Source organism: Zalophus californianus, chromosome 16 (assembly GCF_009762305.2).
Source record: "Zalophus californianus isolate mZalCal1 chromosome 16, mZalCal1.pri.v2, whole genome shotgun sequence".
NCBI classification, from domain to species: domain Eukaryota; kingdom Metazoa; phylum Chordata; class Mammalia; order Carnivora; family Otariidae; genus Zalophus; species Zalophus californianus.
In genome coordinates this window covers 38,488,446-38,505,584 of record NC_045610.1, presented here as the reverse complement: position 1 = coordinate 38,505,584, position 17,139 = coordinate 38,488,446, and the positions used below count along the sequence as shown (strand labels likewise).

Here is a 17,139-nt window from a genome sequence, read left to right as displayed (position 1 = left end):
CCTGGGAAACCCCAAGATTCAAGAACCTGAATGCCACTGGAGGATGGGGCCAGAGGCAGAAAGGGAACAGGGGGAAATGAGAGGGGACGTCAGCACAGGGCCTGGCACGTGGCAGGGGCTCATCCTCTTTGGTTTAGGGGCCGGCATCCCTGGGGAGGAATTCGTAACCGTGGAGAACCTGAAGCTTGGACAGGTCCAGAGGATACTCCCTGCAGGCCAGGCCTCCTACATCCGGCTCCTTCTGGACTCACCAGGTCAGGTTGGCGGGCCCAGACCCACTGCTCAGCAGAAGCCCAGCTGAGGGAGTGAGTGCCTTGGGCAAGGTGCAACTCTCCACACTCCTGGCTGAAGTGAGACACAGTGAGACACAGCGGGGCCACACATCCACCAAGGCTTCCGCCCTCATTCTCATTCGGAGTCCTCCCTAGATAACACCCCAGCTGGGCCAAAGGTCAATGGGGCCGGGCAGAGGCTAGGGCTATAAAGGCTGGGGGAACAAGGGGCCAACCTGCTTCTCTGGCCAGGGGCCAGGAGAGAGACAGGAACCTCTCTGCCTGGGCAGTTGGGAAGCAGCATCCGGGAAGAGCTGCTTCATCTTCTGCCTTCCCTGGAGACCCCAACACCTGCAGGAGTCCCCAGCCCCACTTGCTGCACCCTCCCCAGAAGAGGGTAGAACAGCTAAGCTGGGACTCTGACACCAGGCTGAGAAAATGCAGACAAAACAAGGACAAGCCTCTGACTTCTTTCACCAACTCCCAATGCTCACTGAATTCTAGGCCACTAGAGTCTTAGGAAGAGACGTAAGTAAGCATCAGTCCCTGCCACCCACACCAGGCTCCGGGCTCAGCCACACTTCTGCCTGGAGGGGCAGAGGCTCAGCAGCTGCCCCCAAAGGAGCCTCGGTGCCCAGGATCCAGCTTCGCGTGGTTCAGCCACGAAGGGGTTACACTGCCCCTGGCCTCTGGCTTTACTGAACCCCACCCCACTCCCCAACAGAGGGAGGAAGTGGCAGAGAATCAGGGCTTGTGTGAGCCCTTAAGAATTCTAAGAATGTCCCATTTCCCTTGGGGGGGTGGGAGGGGTTGGTAGGGGGAAGACATCAGTGGAAGCTAATAGAAGAGCAGAGGTAGCTGAAGGAGGAGCCAGGACAGAGCTGTGACCCTCCTTCTTCCCCGGGGGGGGGGGGGGGGGGGCAACCTTCCCAGGGCCCCAGTCCCTCCCAGAAGGGACAACGTCCAAGGTGCTTCCAGAAATCTCTTTTTGCCAGCACCTGGCTCAGGCTGGCAGAGAGCAGCTAGCAGGCAGGAAATGCCTGATGGATGTCCAAACCCCAGGTAGATGACACAGTGGGGTTCAGAGGGCACTGGGGGTGCTGTAAGGGAGAGATAGCCTTTCAACGGGGCTTAAGCCCCCAGCCCTTTTAGCTGAGTCCCGGTGTTCCCTTCCTTGGTGAACTTCAGCGGCAAAGAGCCTCGTGACGGAGAAAAAGCCTGGACTCGAGTCAGATCCTGGATGTTTCTGAATTTTGATTTTGCCACTACTTAGTGACTTGACCTTCTGAAGCCCTCACCTGGCAGGTGGGGCGTGAGGTCCCGCACACGCAGTGGCCCCCACGCGGAGTTTCCAGTTGCTGCATATGATGTCAGCTTGCAGGTGGTATACTCTCTGGAACTGCACAGGATGGGAAGGGGGTGTCCTTCTGGATGGTGTCCTACCCTACCTCTCCCTACCACCCCGCAGCAGGATGGGCTGCAGGTTCCCGTGCAGAAGGGACAGACCCCCAGCCAACTCCACTGGGAAAGACATGAAGGATTCCCCAGCCTTCCACAGCCTCCCTCACCGGGAAGGGAGGAAAGAGATCCGCCCCCAGGCCAGGCGCCCCCTGCATGTTGCCCCTGGTTCTCAAGGGATGAACACCAGGAAGGGCTGGAGCCAGAAGCCCCCAAAGCCTAGGGCCCAGACCCTCTGGCAGGGGCAAGGAAGAGAGAGAAATGAGGAAAGGCAAACACAACAGGGCAAAGCACTGTCTTCTGAAGGGCCGCACTGGGCCCCACTCTTGCAGCAGAGCGCAGGGGAGGGAACAGGCTTGCTTGGCAGAGAGAAGCATGCTTACTGGGTTTGAACCAGCCTCTCACTAGCCATGTCATCTGGCAAGTCCGTTCCCTTCCCCGGCCTCAGTTTCCCTGCCTGTAAAATGGGCCTATCAGCAGCCCTTACTTCATCCGGCTGAGGTGAGGCCTAAAGGTGAGGAGTGCTTATCAGGTACTGTGCGGCAGTGGAACATCCTGGAACAGGAGGAAGGAGGAGGGAGGGAGGCAGGACTCACGCGTTGCAATAGGGGGTCTTCTCGTAGCCCTTGTAGTTCTTCATGTTGAGTGTCATCTTGCAGGTCTCGCAGTGGAAGCATGCTTTGTGCCAGAACTAGGGACAGAGGCAGAGGGAGGAGAGCCATGAGACACAGGGACTTCGGGAAGGGGGACTCGAGCCCCAGGAAGGAGCACTCCGTCGCAGAGATGGATCACAGCATCACCCTGGGTGAACCGGGGCCATCTCGAGTCACAGGCTCCGAAAGCTGACGACATCCGCCTCCCCTTCCCCACTCCCCACCGGTCAGCTGTTGGAGCTGTCGGGAGCGGAAGGCGGGCAGACAGGCTGGGTGAGTGCAGAAAAGGCCCCCAGCAGGTTGGTTCCATCGCCCCCAGACCACTCCTGCTGCCTCCCCAACACACACCCCCAGCCGGAGAAGCCTCCTTGCTGATGCAAAGCTGCACCAGGGTTGCTAAGAAGCCACTGCTGCTGAACTCGGAGGGGCAGCTCCTCAGCCCTGACAAGGTCTAGAGAAGCGGAGGGGGTCCCAGCCACCATGCCCTGGGCCGGAAGCCCGGCATGTCTTACTCCCACACCAGGGCCCCCCCTACCCTGGGGCTGTTCATCTCTCACCTCCCGCCTCCTGGGCCCCCCGCCCCTGTGACCAGAGTGGGGGGGTGCCCCAAGCTCTGGTCACCACACCTGTACCCTTTCTACCTTCCCTCACCCTTCTTCCAGCCCCAGCCAGGTAACTGGTAGGAGAGGCCCCCCCGCACCCCCCTCCCTCCGAAGCACTACAGAGCTCTGCCTGGAGGGTATGCCCCACGGGGGACGAGCCCTGTGACCTCCTCGGTCAGGGCCCATGCCTCCGAGCCATTTCCACGTGTGCAGAATGAACGTAAAAATAATACCAAATCCTGAGCACTAAATGAGAAATCACCTGTAAAGCACTCAGCACAGTGCCTGGCCCCTCTAAGTACCCGAATGTTAGGTGCCGGGCACCGCGACAGGTACAAACCCAGCCGAGGGGGCTCAGCAGCTCCCGGTGGAGGTTGGTGTGTGCTGGGGAGCAGGGGGGGCTCCACCGTGCCCAACCACAGCTACAGTGCGTGTGCGAATGAGTGGCAGGTAAGACTCCAGCAAAACCCAGGGAGCAAACCATGGGGCGGGGCCGTCGAGGGGAAGAGCATCGAAGACCAGAAGGGAAGGAGGACCGATGCGACAGAAGTGCCCGCATCCTGAGAAATGGTGATGCCCAGGCAAACCCACGCCAATGAGACAGAGATCGAGAGATCACGCCCCTTGGCAGCCCAGGATGAGGCCCCAGGATCAACACCGACCCAGAGTCCAGCTTCCAGGACCCCAGAATCTGGGCTGTCTGGTGCCCTGGTGGGCCTGCCTCTGCCCCATTTCCTAGCAGTCAGAGGAAGACACTCCTGACGCCTCCGAGGAGGAGGCCAGGAGCCAGGGAAGGGCCCAGGGGGAGACTTCCGAAGGTGCCCAGCACAGAGCTGGCTCTCAGCCACCTGGTAAGGAATTCTCCCAAGTCAGTGCTCTTCTAAACGTGCTGCCCAGGCAACGGGCGCCTCTGGGATACTTGGGAGGGGGCAGAAAAAAGGAAGCTGAGAGGCTGGGATATCACCCTGGCCCACCTCAACCAGAGACCAGGGGATAACGTGGGGGTAAGCGCCTTCTCGTAGAGTACTTTCCCTATCAAGGAGACTCGCCCAAGGTGGAATAGTAAATGAAGATAGGAGACCCACTCTTTTGGGAAGAAGGCCAGCTGGAAGTCTGGAAGCAAAGGAATGGCTGGTGTTAAGCTTGGCCCTCACCCCCATCTGGGCTTATCCCAGAGCTCAGCCCAGACTGCTCCCAGTACAAAACCCCAGCACACACACAACCTGGCTGGAAAACTAGAACAGGGTAGTCCCTGCCCCCCATCAGCCCCCCCGAAGTGACAGCTCCTTTCCCCCCAGCCAATGCCTGGAAGGTGCTGGCAGAGTGCCCCAGCCCTGTCACCACCCAGTCTGCTGGCCTCTGCCTGCCTAGCTGCACAGGCCCCTGCCTGGGCCTCCACCTCCCCCCACCCCCTCAGGGGCCTGCCAGGAAAAACATTCTCTGGAATCCGGACCATGACCCACTTTCACACACACACATATGCAGGAATACGCACTGTCCTAGGACTGGGGACCTCCAAAGCTGCCTCCTGATAGACTTGGGGGAGACACAGGGAAAGAGGGAGATGGCCAGGTCCCCGCCCAGGAGCCGAACCCCTCAGGAAGGGGGGCAGAGTATACTGGCCAGGCTGGGGGTACAGGAGTGCCACAAGAGACCTCCCAGCTGCCTTTTGGAGGAAAGGGAGCCCCCAGCAGGGGATGGGGCCCATTTCCATCAGCAGTTCTTCCCCCCCTCAGCCCCAGAGACACCATGCTCTCGGCTGGGCGCATGAGAGGCCAGCAGTAGTCCCCTGCTCCCTTACAGGGGGCTCAGGAGCGGGGTAACGAAAACGAGAGTGGACTGATGGCCTCCAGCGACGCTACTGAACTCAGGCTCCCCATCTGCAGAGTGGTCTCACAGAGGTGCGGGGCGGGGGCGTGGGAGGGACGAGATGACCCAGATGCAGGCTCCAAGCCCGGCGCCAAGAGCTGCTTCCCCTCTAGACGAGGGCTCCAAGGTTAAAGAAAATCCAGTAGCTCTGGCTACTGTGTCCCCTTTGGGCAAGGGCAGGGGAGGAGTGCAAGGGGGAGCAGAAGATGGCAACTCACCCAACAGCCCCTGGGGGCCCCAAGCTGGGGCTGGGGACCCCAAGGGTATCCCAAGATGAAGGACACCCCATCCCCATTTCCATCGGTCTGGTGAAGGACACAGGGAACTAAGTCAGTACAGCCCCACAATGACCTGTCTGCCTCCCTCCCCTGCCCCACAGGCCCTGTGGCAAGCAAGATTCCCCCCCCCCCCCACTTTCCTGGAGGCCCCAGGTAAGATTTCAGAGATGCATTCCTGAGACTCTAGCCTCAGGAGAGCAAAGTGCACCTCTGGGCATGCAGCTCTAATCCTTCCTGCTGCCTGCAGGAAGTCCACTGTTTCCCTCACCTCGTCACAAAAACCAGACCTTGGGGGGGGCCAGTTAGAAGCCTCTCAGCCTGTCTCTGGGCTCCAGTAGTGCCCACAAGGCCCCTCCACTTGCACCTCCAGAGCTCCATCCATTCCTCAGAAGCCCCACTCCATAGAAAGGCAAATGCAGGCTGGTGGGGGCAGAAGCAAGATCCCCCACACGTGGTCAAGGCTTGGGCCAGCCTCCCTCTCCGGAGTCACTGTGCAGCTGGGGGAAGCGGCTCTCACAGTTCTGGGGGAGGGGAATGCGGCGAACCTCAGGTCACTGTGCCTTGCAGCCTGGCACCTCGTCCTCTGCACCCAGGCTGCCCGGGGTGGCCATGACTCAGGGTTGGAGGATGAAGCCCTGCCCTCCCTTCCTGTTGCCAAGGGTTACAGTGCCTCCCTCCTCCGGGAGCAACACCAGCTGTCCCCTGGCCGGGCCGGGGTCACCATCCTAGCCCAGTCAACCACCTGGGCTGCCGGCTTAAAATCACGGACCTTGGCTGCACCTCCCCAATTTTCCAGGGGGAGATTATTATTCCTAGTGCCCCAGCTCCACACAGGAGCCCAGGCCCAGAACATTCCTCAGGCCGGGGTCAGGAAGGGGTGGACCACTACGGACACTACGAGACGGTGTAACTAAAAGTACCTTTTGCAAACATAGAACGGGCAGAAACGCTGAGCACAAAGCACTTTAGATTTGAATTCCATCTCTGGCTGAGCAGGGAATGAGCCACATGATCTGTCTGAGCCTCCATGTATGGGGTTCATAATTCATGGGAGCAATCACGTCTGTTTTGTGAAGACTGAACCTGGTACGCTGCAGTCAGTAGTAGCTACTGTGAACATCTAGATGATCACGACGTGATCGTGGGGTACGCTCAGCTTCCACCAAGCGATCGTGGGGTACGCTCAGCTTCCACCAAGCGATCGTGGGGTACGCTCAGCTTCCACCAAGCGATCGTGGGGTACGCTCAGCTTCAGCTGGAAAAGTGGGGCACCACGGCCACGTGGACTTGCCTTCTCTCTCTAGTCTAGCCCAGCCACCTTCTACCTTGCTGCCCCCTGTGGGGGGGGGGTGGCTCAGACCACCAGAGGCAAAGCGCCCTCCCAACGAGGCGTCCCAAGGGGAGCTAGTAGCCTACCAATCCTCTACCCTTCCCGAAGGTCTCCACCTGTTTTCAGGGGCCTGGGAAAGGAAGCCAGGGGAGAGTACTCCACAGTACAGATCCCCGGATACAAATGCGTCCCCAACAGGGTCCGGGACAAAACTCCGCCCTTCTCCAAACGTAGAGGACGTTCTGGGACACAGACTCCCCTCCTCCCCAAAGGCCCTGCAGCAGCCATTCAGAGAGCCTGGCACAAAGCAAGTGCTCAATAAATATTTGTTGAATGAACAAGCGAATGAGGTCACCCCATTTCTCCCCCAGCTCTAAGCCCAGAAGTCCTCTGAGGAAGCACATTTCGACCTCCCTCCTCAAACGCCATCATCATTGATATATATTTATTCAGCATGCACAGCACGCTGGGTGCTGCCGGTTGGGGGAAGGGTGGCCATCAGCGGTGACACGGCCTTTACCCACCTAAGCCTTTGGGAGATAAGGCTCAGGTAGGAGAAAAAGCTAACAGCCAGGACGGAGCTTGTGCTCTGGGTCACATCGTGAACTATGTACCACAGGGCAATCGTCGTGAAATGAGTCTAATTTGACTCTCTCCTACAGTAAATGGGAGACCTCGGAAGTTGGTTAGCAGCCGCACCCATGAGACTGACTGCCCCCCCTCCCAGGTCTCGGTGCTCTGGCAACAAGATCCCCCCCAGTCCAAGTGCCTGTGCTTACCGTCTGGAGAGGGTTGGGAGGAACAGGTCTGACACCTGACTATTCTAGGCCTCCTGCTCAGTGGAGGCGGGGAGGTCTCCCCAGGGCCACCGCCTGTAAGGAGAGCTCTAAAAAGAGGGAGGAATCACCATCTCCCACTTCCCAGGGCAACCCCACCTGAATGTCCTCTTCCAGCTAGGGCATGTAGAACCCCTGGAGAAGGCATCTTGCAGGATCCCTACCCGCCCCCCCAACCTCTGGCACACAGCATCAAAGGACTTTATAAGGGAGCTGGGTGTGGGGCTGGACCGAGTATCCCAGAAAGACAGGGAGGACACAGCCTACACCGCATTCCCTTCCAGGCACTTTGGCAGGCACTGCAGTACATTGCCCCACCTCGAAGGAAATGACATCATTCATACCCATGTGACAGATGGTGAATACTGAGGCCTAAAGCCATTCATAAAGTTGGTGGGAGCAGACCTGGAACTAGGACCAAGTCTCCCAACGCCTGGCCAAGCAAACCCTCCACCAAATATTGCTTCTGCCTTATATAGGTGAAAGAGCCCACAGCCTCTTCCCAGTTCATGATTATGGAGAATGGGGGGGGGGGGGGGCGGCACATGGACTGCAGAGGCCAAATGCAAGACGCAGAGGCCAAAATCCCTCCCATCGAGGAAAGGCAAGAACCCCGAACAGTTAGTTCTTCAGCTAGTGCCTCCAAGCTCAAGTCCTGCCTTCCAGAAGCTGGCATGGTCTTTGGGAAGGTCAGCACCCCCACTGCTTGTGCCCACAATATGGCCCTCCTCTCCTCCTGCCCAGCCAAGAGAGACAACGAAACAGCAACAGCCCCATATAGCTCCTTCCTCCAAGAGGAAGTTCAAATGTATTTCAGGACCTGGGAACCCTACCCCATTGCCCTGAGTCAGTGGCTAAAGATCACTGAGGAAGCTCCAATCCCAAGGGGGAAGGAAGAGACAAAAAGTATCCAATGAACTATCCTTTCCCAAACAAAACCTGGCTCCAGGTGTTCAGTGAAGCAGGCCCCAGGGCTCTGCACCCCTCTTCCATCCCATGCCCCCCAACCCCCACCAGTTCAGACAGGTAGGAGGGGATATTTGGACGTGGAGTCAGCTTTGGGAGGTGGGTGAAAGGCATGACAAGGAAAGGAGACAAAACCACAGAGGCTTCTCCTCCAGAGTGGGGAGAAGATGCGGAGGGGGAGGCATCGCATTAGGATCTTAGGAAGCTTAAAAGACCGGATCCTACCCGAAACTGCTGGAAACACCCAGTTCTACTGTTCACCCCCCTCCAAAAGTATAATAGCAACCAGATGAATAAGTCCAGCACGGATGGGGGGGGACGACGATGCGTAAGGGCCCCCAGGGGACCGTGAATTTCCAGAAGGCCACCTTCCCCTCTCCCTAACACCTCCCCCTTTTCTGGGCTTCCCCAGAACTCAGCCAACCCCACCCTTCATTGGGGAAACCTGCTTTGAAAAGTTAGCTCTTTGTTCTACAAGCCGGTCTCAGGCTCTGAGCACAATTTCAGGAGATCTCTGCAAAGCACCCCCCACCCACCCTACTCGAGCACCCGACCCCGCCCCGCTCTGGCAGGGCGGCCCAGCCCCGGGAGTTGGCTTCTAATTTAAGGTGGGGGCTGGGAAGCTATGGAGGAGGTCTACTAGTCTATTAAGCGCGGAACCACCGAGGGGAGTACAGGTCGTCCAAAAAAAGGGGGTCTCGCAGTGGGGCTTGGGTCCTTATCCGAAGCCCAGTTCACCAGATGCAACACTGGCCGGCTGATAGCTCTGGCCCCGGGTCTCCAGGCCATGAAGTCCGGCCATTTGCGGCCAGAGCTGCGGGTTTCGCTGGGCCCCCCAGTCTCTGCCCCGCCCCCCCGCCGCCCCCTCCCCCTCCCCCTCCCCCCAGCGCCCCGCGCTTCCGCCTACTTGGCGCTCAGCGCGGCGGGGAAAGGGAGCGGCCGTCTCCTCTCACTCTCCCGGCCCTAGGGGGCGGGACTGCACCCCTAACCTTCCCCCACCCCCCCACCCCGGGGCCTGGCCTCCCTACTCCTCTTCCGTCCTCCCAGCCCCAGGGCACAGAGCCCATATTCTCCAGCAGTGGCTGCCGCCACGCGTGGACTCCCTGCCGCGCCGCAGATCTCCCGGTTTCCAGACTGGGGTCTGTCCCCATACCCCGTGACACCGCCCTCCGTTCCTCCTCCCGGGATGGCGGGGATGAGGCGGCACCGACCCGGCCCTTCTCTCCTCCCCTAATCCCGAGCATAGCTCGGGGATTGCAACGACGCGCCTCCGGATCCCGGGGCTCACCTTATCCAGACAGTTCACCTTCTCCGTGGGGTACACGATCTTGCCGCACCGGGCGCAGTTGGGATTCATGGCTCCGGGAAGGGCTGGGGCGGGGACGCCCGAGCTCGCGCGCGTTCTCTTTCCCCGGAGCGAGCTGGCGGGAGGCGGCCGCGGCTGCAACTACAGAGGGAGCGGCGACGGCGGCTGGAGCTAGAGAACTGGCCTCCGCCTCCGCCCTCCTTCCCCTAATAAACACAGCGGGGAGGAGGGGCTGCACCGGGGCGGGGACGCGCCGCGGGCGCGGGCAAGGGCGCGCGCGAGCGCCGCGCTTCCCGGGCGACGTGGGGCTACGCGGGGGCGGATTCCGGGGAGGGCGGTGGGGCCGGAGGCGCGCGCCTAGGTGCGTCCCGAGGGTCCCCAGTACCCCGGCGCTCTCCGGCCGAAGGTGCCCACGAGCAGCGCGCCCGGAGGCCAGGGACCTCTTGGCGCTGGAGGCGGCGCGGAGCCGGTCTGGCCGCACAACCGGGGCGCCCGGGCTGCGGGAGGCGGGCCAACCCCTCGCACCCGTCGAGGGTGGGGCTGGAATCCTCCCGAACGCCGGATTGGATTCACCAGATTCGGGGACTTTCCTTTGTGCGGGTCGATACCTGGCTTGAACCTGCGGACGGAACGGGAAGCCCCTGCCCCGCCCCGCCCCTCAGCTAGCCTCCCTTCCCCCACATCCTTTCCCACATTTGTAGGGCGGAAGCCGTCCCTACAGCCTGGACGCGGCGCTTCGCAGCCCCGGCTAGTTCTTCCTTCCCCGCGCTCTGCCTTGCGGCTTTCCCGGGTTTTCCGGGTGCGGACACCTTCTGGTCTCCGCTTGGCCCCCTTCATTCCTTTCCCCTTACTTTTACTTCCTACCCTCAGTGTAGCAGTGTTTTAGTACCCAAAGAGTCATGTCCAGGAGCGGCAGTGGCGTGGGGGTATAGCTCAGTGGTAGAGCATTTGACTGCAGATCAAGAGGTCCCTGGTTCAAATCCGGGTGCCCCCTTCGTGGTTTTTCCTTCACTCTGACACGAGCATTTAATAAATTGGATTTACTATTGAACGTTGGATCCTAGGTTAGAAAGAAAACCGAAAGTCGAATTTTTACGAATGCCTTCCTCATTTTTCAACCTTAGCAAAGAGCTTTTGATTTTGCTTTGTACCCAGCAAAAGGAGGAGGTGTGGGTGCGCGCACAAACCATGTTCAAAAGCTGCAGTTCCCTATTATCCGCGCCAGACTTGTCGGGATTTCTGCGGCCACCGCCAGCAACCTCAGGAGTGTCAGGCAGTTCGAGGCGCCCGGGTCAGAGGACAAGATTACTCCCCCAACTTGGCTTTCCGTTTCCGATGGGGGAGGTGGATGGTCAAGAGAGGGAAACCCACAAACACAACCTTTCCCCAACTTCAACTTTCTTTTTTAAGTAAGGTGTCATGGACCTGTCGTGTTCACCCTTCCCTCTTGCTCATGACACGGGCAGAGTGAAAGCACTTCAAGAATGTTAAAATGGCGAATTCACACCCATAGGCTCATTTTAATTTACAAAAATAAAGTTACATCCGGATGCAAACTGATATATACTAAGGCAATGACTCTCAAACTTGAGCGTGCACCAGAATTACCAGAGGAGCTTGTTGAGACACCCCCAGTTTCTGACTCTGTAGGCCTGGAGTGGAACTTCAAGAATTTGCATTTGTAACCAGTTCCTGGGCGCTGCTGCTGCTGCTGGTCAGGGGGCCACACTTCGAGAACCACTGAACTAGTAATAGGAGGCAATTGTGTTTCACAATCTAAAGGTGGGACAGATACCTGTTGGCTTCCTGACAGTTAACATTGTTGGGCCACAGGGAAACAATGTGTGAAGGCAGCAAGGGCATCCCCCTCGACTAGATTTTGCCCAAAAAAAGGAAAAATAAAGGAGAAAGGGAGATTCATGCTGCCTGGGTCAGGGGGCAGCTGTGATATTTTAAACCCGGAATCTGGTTGTGTCATCCTTTGGAGCCCTTGGGGAATACTTGAGTGCATTTTTCCCCATGGCTCTCATAACTGTGAGAGGCGTCAAAAGCCTGGGCATGGAGACTGAGCAGAACCACTGTCGGGGTGCAAAGCCCAATCCCAGGGAATAGCTAGCTTTTCACCCCTTTTCTGGACAGTAGGCCTCAGATTTGCCACCTGCGCTTTTATCAGGCCAAAGCCCTCCCTTTGAGCTAACATAAAGAAGGAGAAAGCCATCTACTTTTGACCTTTCTTCTATTTGTGCTGGGTCTTAAACTTCTCAACCACGTAGATAAACCTTCTGAACTTGGATTCTGTTCTAGTCTTCTCAGAGTATGAATTAGGCTAAATAATATTCCCTCTCCGCCCCTTCCCCACCAGGCACTCCATTGTTAACCTAAAAAGAAAACTATAATTAACATTAAACCAATAGATCTCAAACTGTCTCAGAGATGAAAAATGTCTCGTGCTTCCTTTTTTACCCACAGTGGGCTTCTTGCCACTGAGTTGAGGTATACCGTAAGACTGGACAGGGCAATAATCACTGTTCAACCTCTGGGGTGTTGCTCTTTGCTTCTCAGGTACAAGGAACAAGTACCTGGGGGGTGGAAATCAGCCAAGTGGAAGAGACCAGGATTCCAAAGACTTTCGGATTCAGGACCTATAGAAGTCCGGGTTATACCTGAACAACTGTGAAAAACAGTAAAGGTAGCCAAGGGGGCACCCGGATTTGAACCGGGGACCTCTTGATCTGCAGTCAAATGCTCTACCACTGAGCTATACCCCCTCTGCTGGTAGAGGCCTGCTAAATTCTCTTTACCGCAATCCTAAATTTTTCATCCTGAAAATTATTTGTTGGAAGTTGGTTTCTTCTTGCTAGGTGATACTGAATTTTCTAGTAAGGAGGGACAGAACCAAAATACCAATAGAAGACATGGTATTTTGAAAACATGTGAAGTCAGGTATCAATCTGCCTTTTCCAAAATAGACTCAATTCTCTATCCATAACCCCACCCATCTCTTTACCCAAAGAAGTCAGAAAACAATCTTTTGCAAAACTGGATAGGAAATCCTTTTCCCGGGTCTCTCTAAAAAGAATACAAACCCCAGCTAACAAGACACCACTGAGAGACACTCCCTGCCTATACGCTCTTGAGGTCGCTCTCTCTTTTTATGGAGCAACTATTCCACGTTAGGTGCAAAACATACTTTCTGTCCTCACTCACACCAAGTCTAAAGTCTAGTGAAGACAAACCAGAAAGTTAGGATCTGAAAGACATGAAAGGGACAGTTGGCTACCTGGGAGAGCAGGCATTCTAGGTAGTGGGAATGACTACCACCAAGTCCCTAGAGCCAGAGTGGCTGGAGAGGTGGACAAGGGGAGAGCAATTCAAAAGAGCTGGACAGGTAGCCAGGGCCATCAAGGGCCTTGTAATCCAAGGCAAGGAGTATGGATTTTATTGCATATGGACGAAAAGCCAGCCATTGGACGGTTTTGAGCGGGGATTTGAGATCATCACCCACACTGCTGTGGGGAAGATGTATGGGGAGTCAAGAATGGACTTAGAGAATACACACAGTGGAATATTACTCAGCCTTTAAAAAGCAGGAAATTTTGCAATATTTGACAACATGGGACATTATGCTAAGTGAAATAAGCCAATCACAGAAGGACAAACACTGAATAATTCCACTTATATGAGACATCTAAAACAATTGAACTCCCAGAAGTAGGGAGTAGAAGGGTGGTGGCCAGGGATGAGGAAAGAGATATGGGTTGTTGTTGTTAACCAATGGGCATAAAATTTCAGGTATACAAGATGAATAAATTCTAGAGATCTGCTATACAATATTGTGCCTATCGCTAACAATATTGTACTGTACACTTAAAAATCTGTGAAGGGACATCTGGGTGGCTTAGTACGTTGAGCGTCCAACTCTTGGTTTTGTTTCTGCTCAGGTCATGATCTCAGGGTGGTGAGATTGAGCCCCACATCGGGCTCTATGCTCAGCACAGAGTTTGCTTGAGATTCTCTGCCTCTCCCCCTCCCCCTGCTCACGCACACACTCTTTCTCTCTCTCAAATAAATAAATAAACAAACAAACAAATAAATAAAATCTTTAAAAATCTACGAAGGGGGTAGATCTCAGGTTAAGTGTTCTTGCCACAATAAAGGAGAAGAAAAAGACGGACCCAGAGAGACAGGTTAGGATTCTATTGCAGTAGTGCAGGCAAGAGATGGTGGTGGTGTCTTAGACTACAATAGTGGACTTCTTTCCTATTGCTGCTATAACAAACCACCACCAACTTATTTCCTTAAAACAACACAAAAATATTATCTTACACTTCTGGAGGTCAGAATTCCAAAATCAAATTCACTGGGCTAAACTCAAGATGTTGACATGCCTGGGGACACCTGGGTGGCTCAGTCATTAAGCGTCTGCCTTTGGCTCAGGTCATGATCCCGGGGTCCTGGGATCAAGTCCCACATCAGGCTCCTTGCTCAGTGGGGAGCCTGCTTCTCCCTCTCCCTCTACTGCTCCCCCTGCTTGTGCTCTCTCTCTCTGACAAGTAAATAAATAAAAATCTTTAAAAAGAAAAAAAAAAGATGTTGACATGCCTGTGTTCCTTCGGAGGCTTTAGGAGAGCATCAGTTTCCCTGGCTTTTGTAGCTTCCAGAGGCCACCGGCATTTCTTGGCTCATGGCCCCTTCCTCCATTTTCAAAGCCAAGGTAGTATCTTCTCACCCTCTGATCTCTGCATCCATCCTTACATCTTCTCTCTGTCTCTGACTCTGATCCTCCTGCTTCTCTCTCATAAGGACCCTTGTGATTCAATTGAGTTTATCCACATAATCCAGGATAATCTCCCCAACTCAAGATTCTTAACTGCAACCACATCTGCCTTTTATCTTATAAGCTAACACATTCACAAGGGGACTGGCACATGGACGTATCTGGAGGGCCATTATTTAGCCTACTACCATGGGAACAGCAGAGCTGGAGAGGAGTGTAGGCCTCCAGATGGGCCATCGAAGAGAAGCTACATGCTTCCTGTAATTTGGATGCCTTGAGGAGGAGGAGCGAAAAGAAGAATCAAGAGTGACTCTTCTTTTTTGTCTTCACCATCTGGGTGGATGGTGGTATGTTTTCCTGAGATAAAGAATACCGGAAAAGGCGTAAGTTTAGAAGGGAAAAAATTAAGTTTCTTTTTAAAACTCTTACCCAGAAAGTAAAACAGTATAGCCCCCTGTCCTCATGGACTTCACATGCTAATATGGGTCAACATGTTAAGAGTGAGGTGCTCCATAGATATTGAAGAGGGGATGTTAAGTATGTAGTTGAAGATCCAGTGAATTCTGGGGACCAGGGAGAGGTCTGGGCTGGGAATGTAATTCTGGGAGTTGTCAGTGTACAGTGGGGAGTTGACGAAGGAGGTAGTAAATCCCAGAAGTGTGCTAGACTTGGCTCATACTGCTTGTGAGAACTGATGATTGAATTTTCAGGAATTTTAAAAGCCAGTTGACTTCCTTGTGGTAGCTTGAAATTGGCAGGTGGGAGTATTTGCACCGTGGGAATTAGCAAATGCTATAAACCAGGTCCTTCGAAGCCCATTGTTAGCCATTTACCAGCACACCACTGCTTCTGATTCTGATTTTCTCCAAAGTGGAAGAAACAGGCCAGCTCTTCAGCTAAGAGAGTGAGGAGAGATAAGATATGGAAGGTTTGAGACAGGAGAAAGTGTGGGAAATAGACATTTTGGAGAGTGAGAACGTGAACCTAGCCAGCCAGTGGTGTAAGAATTCTAGACAGGGAACACTAGCCTGTTTGAGATTGATGAGGTGACATAGGACTTGTGAGCTCTTCCCCAGCAAAATTCAGTGGCTTGGGTGCTAGCTTGGTGTAATGTGGTAGTTGAGTTTTATCAGGATTGTGGTTTGGCTGGCAAGTACAAACTAGGGTGTATAGTGAACCAGGCAGACGCTGTGCCAACTACTGTGGGGAAAACAAGGAGGAATGCAAAGTGATCCCTGCCCTCAAGGAACTTACAATCCAGTTGGAGAACCAAGATACATACTCCAGGGGAAAAAATTACTGACAGTCAGGAAGGCAAATGCAGAGTAGCAGAACTGCAGAGACAGGTCATTGATAATGAAAGAAATGAAGTCACTGGCTTTCTTAAAAATAGGTATCAAGAAAGAAGAAATGTGCAAGCGACTGCAGCTGTACAAAGCAAAGGAAGGGCTTCCCGATCTAGGGGAAACCTGTTGATGTTTGAAGAGGCCAGGGGAGAGGAAGTGACTGAAGATGCTGAGAATGGAGACAATAGAAGCTCGTCTGGTACAGAAGAAGAGAGGGTCTGAAGAAGGACAGGGGAAGCATTTCCTCTCTTGCACAAAGCACGGGGCTGGGCATTCAGTGTAGCTCGGGTTGCAGGCAGGGAGGCTGGCAATGCACAGAAGAATTCCCAGACGCCAGAGGTAGAAAAGTCTGTCGTTGATGGAGAGAAGGAATCCCATTCACACACACACACACACACACACACACACACACACACCCCGCCACAGGACCTTCAAGCCTGGGTCAGAGCAGACCTCACATTCCTCTCCCACCACTTGGGTCGAGATTGTCTCTGTAATCTTTTCTTGATTCTATCACCCCGGGAAACCTGAAACAGTCAATCACAGGTACTAAACTATTACTAACCATCAGAGAGGTCTGGTCAGCGAACGCCACAATTAAGGTATATAATCCCTCTTCCTCCAGCAGAGGGGGTATAGCTCAGGGGTAGAGCATTTGACTGCAGATCAAGAGGTCCCCGGTTCAAATCCGGGTGCCCCCTACTGTATTCACTTTTAAGCCCTACTACCCTCAAGATGATGGGAAAGGGATACACTACTAACCAAGCCAGCGTCCCATCCTGTCCATTCTGCAGAGTGTTCTGGGAATAGGGAAAGAAACTACAGCACCAAGGATTTCAGGTGCTAATGCCTGAGTCAACATGAAAACAAAGCAATTACTGTATAAGGCGAGAATGCCTGCATCCGTCCAGATCAGTGGTTCTGAAACAATGGTCTGGGGGATTCCTGAGACCCTTTCTAGAAAGAGAAAAGCTAATTGTATAAGGCTACATTGCTGATCTGTTTGAGAACCACTTCTCTGAAGTAAAGAGGTGGCTCACGGGAGAGCAGCCTGGGGTTGCAAAATGGCACAGGGAAGAGATGACATTTGAGCACAGTTTTGAAGAATATGAGGATGAATATGAGTCCTGAAAGCCTAAGCAGTTTGGTGTTGCTGGAGAATGAAGTGTCAGAGGAAAGATGATTGGAGATGAGCCCAGAGAGAAGGTAAAAGCCATTTCAGGAGGAGACTCCAATGTTACACTAAGGAGCTTGGACTTTATTCTATAAGCCCTAGAAGGCCAGCACGGGGTTTAGCAATGGAATGTTATGGTGAGACACTGATGGTAGCACCAACTAAAAAGACTAATACAGGGAAACCTGGCTGGCTCAGTCGGTAGAGAATGCAATCATCGTTCTTGGGGTTGTGAGTTTGAGCCCCATGTTGGACATAGAGGTTTGGTTTTT

General features: G+C 54.5%; 1 protein-coding gene and 3 non-coding genes across 5 annotated transcripts in view; 2 read left to right on the top strand and 2 right to left on the bottom strand.

Annotated features, from left to right (window-relative positions):
- LASP1 (LIM and SH3 protein 1) overlaps positions 1–9,703 on the bottom strand; it is a 40,171-nt gene extending 30,468 nt beyond the window's left edge. The window contains exons 1-2 of one of the 2 annotated variants that reach the window (XM_027625875.2): positions 9,553–9,703; positions 2,327–2,421 (exon numbers count right to left, since the gene is read on the bottom strand). In XM_027625875.2, the coding sequence (XP_027481676.1) occupies positions 2,327–2,421; positions 9,553–9,621 (164 nt within the window). In that variant the 5' untranslated portion in view covers positions 9,622–9,703. Of the gene's footprint in view, positions 1–2,326; positions 2,422–9,552 lie in introns of those variants that run through there. The other variant, XM_027625876.2, reaches the window with a different exon arrangement.
- Positions 9,704–10,492: 789 nt separating this feature from the next.
- On the top strand, positions 10,493–10,564 carry TRNAC-GCA. The gene has a single exon. It is a non-coding gene; the product is annotated as a tRNA-Cys (tRNA).
- Positions 10,565–12,266: 1,702 nt separating this feature from the next.
- On the bottom strand, positions 12,267–12,338 carry TRNAC-GCA. Its single transcript has one exon. It is a non-coding gene; the product is annotated as a tRNA-Cys (tRNA).
- A 3,984-nt stretch (positions 12,339–16,322) lies between these two features.
- Positions 16,323–16,394, top strand: TRNAC-GCA. The gene has a single exon. It is a non-coding gene; the product is annotated as a tRNA-Cys (tRNA).
- The last annotated feature ends 745 nt before the right edge of the window (positions 16,395–17,139 follow it).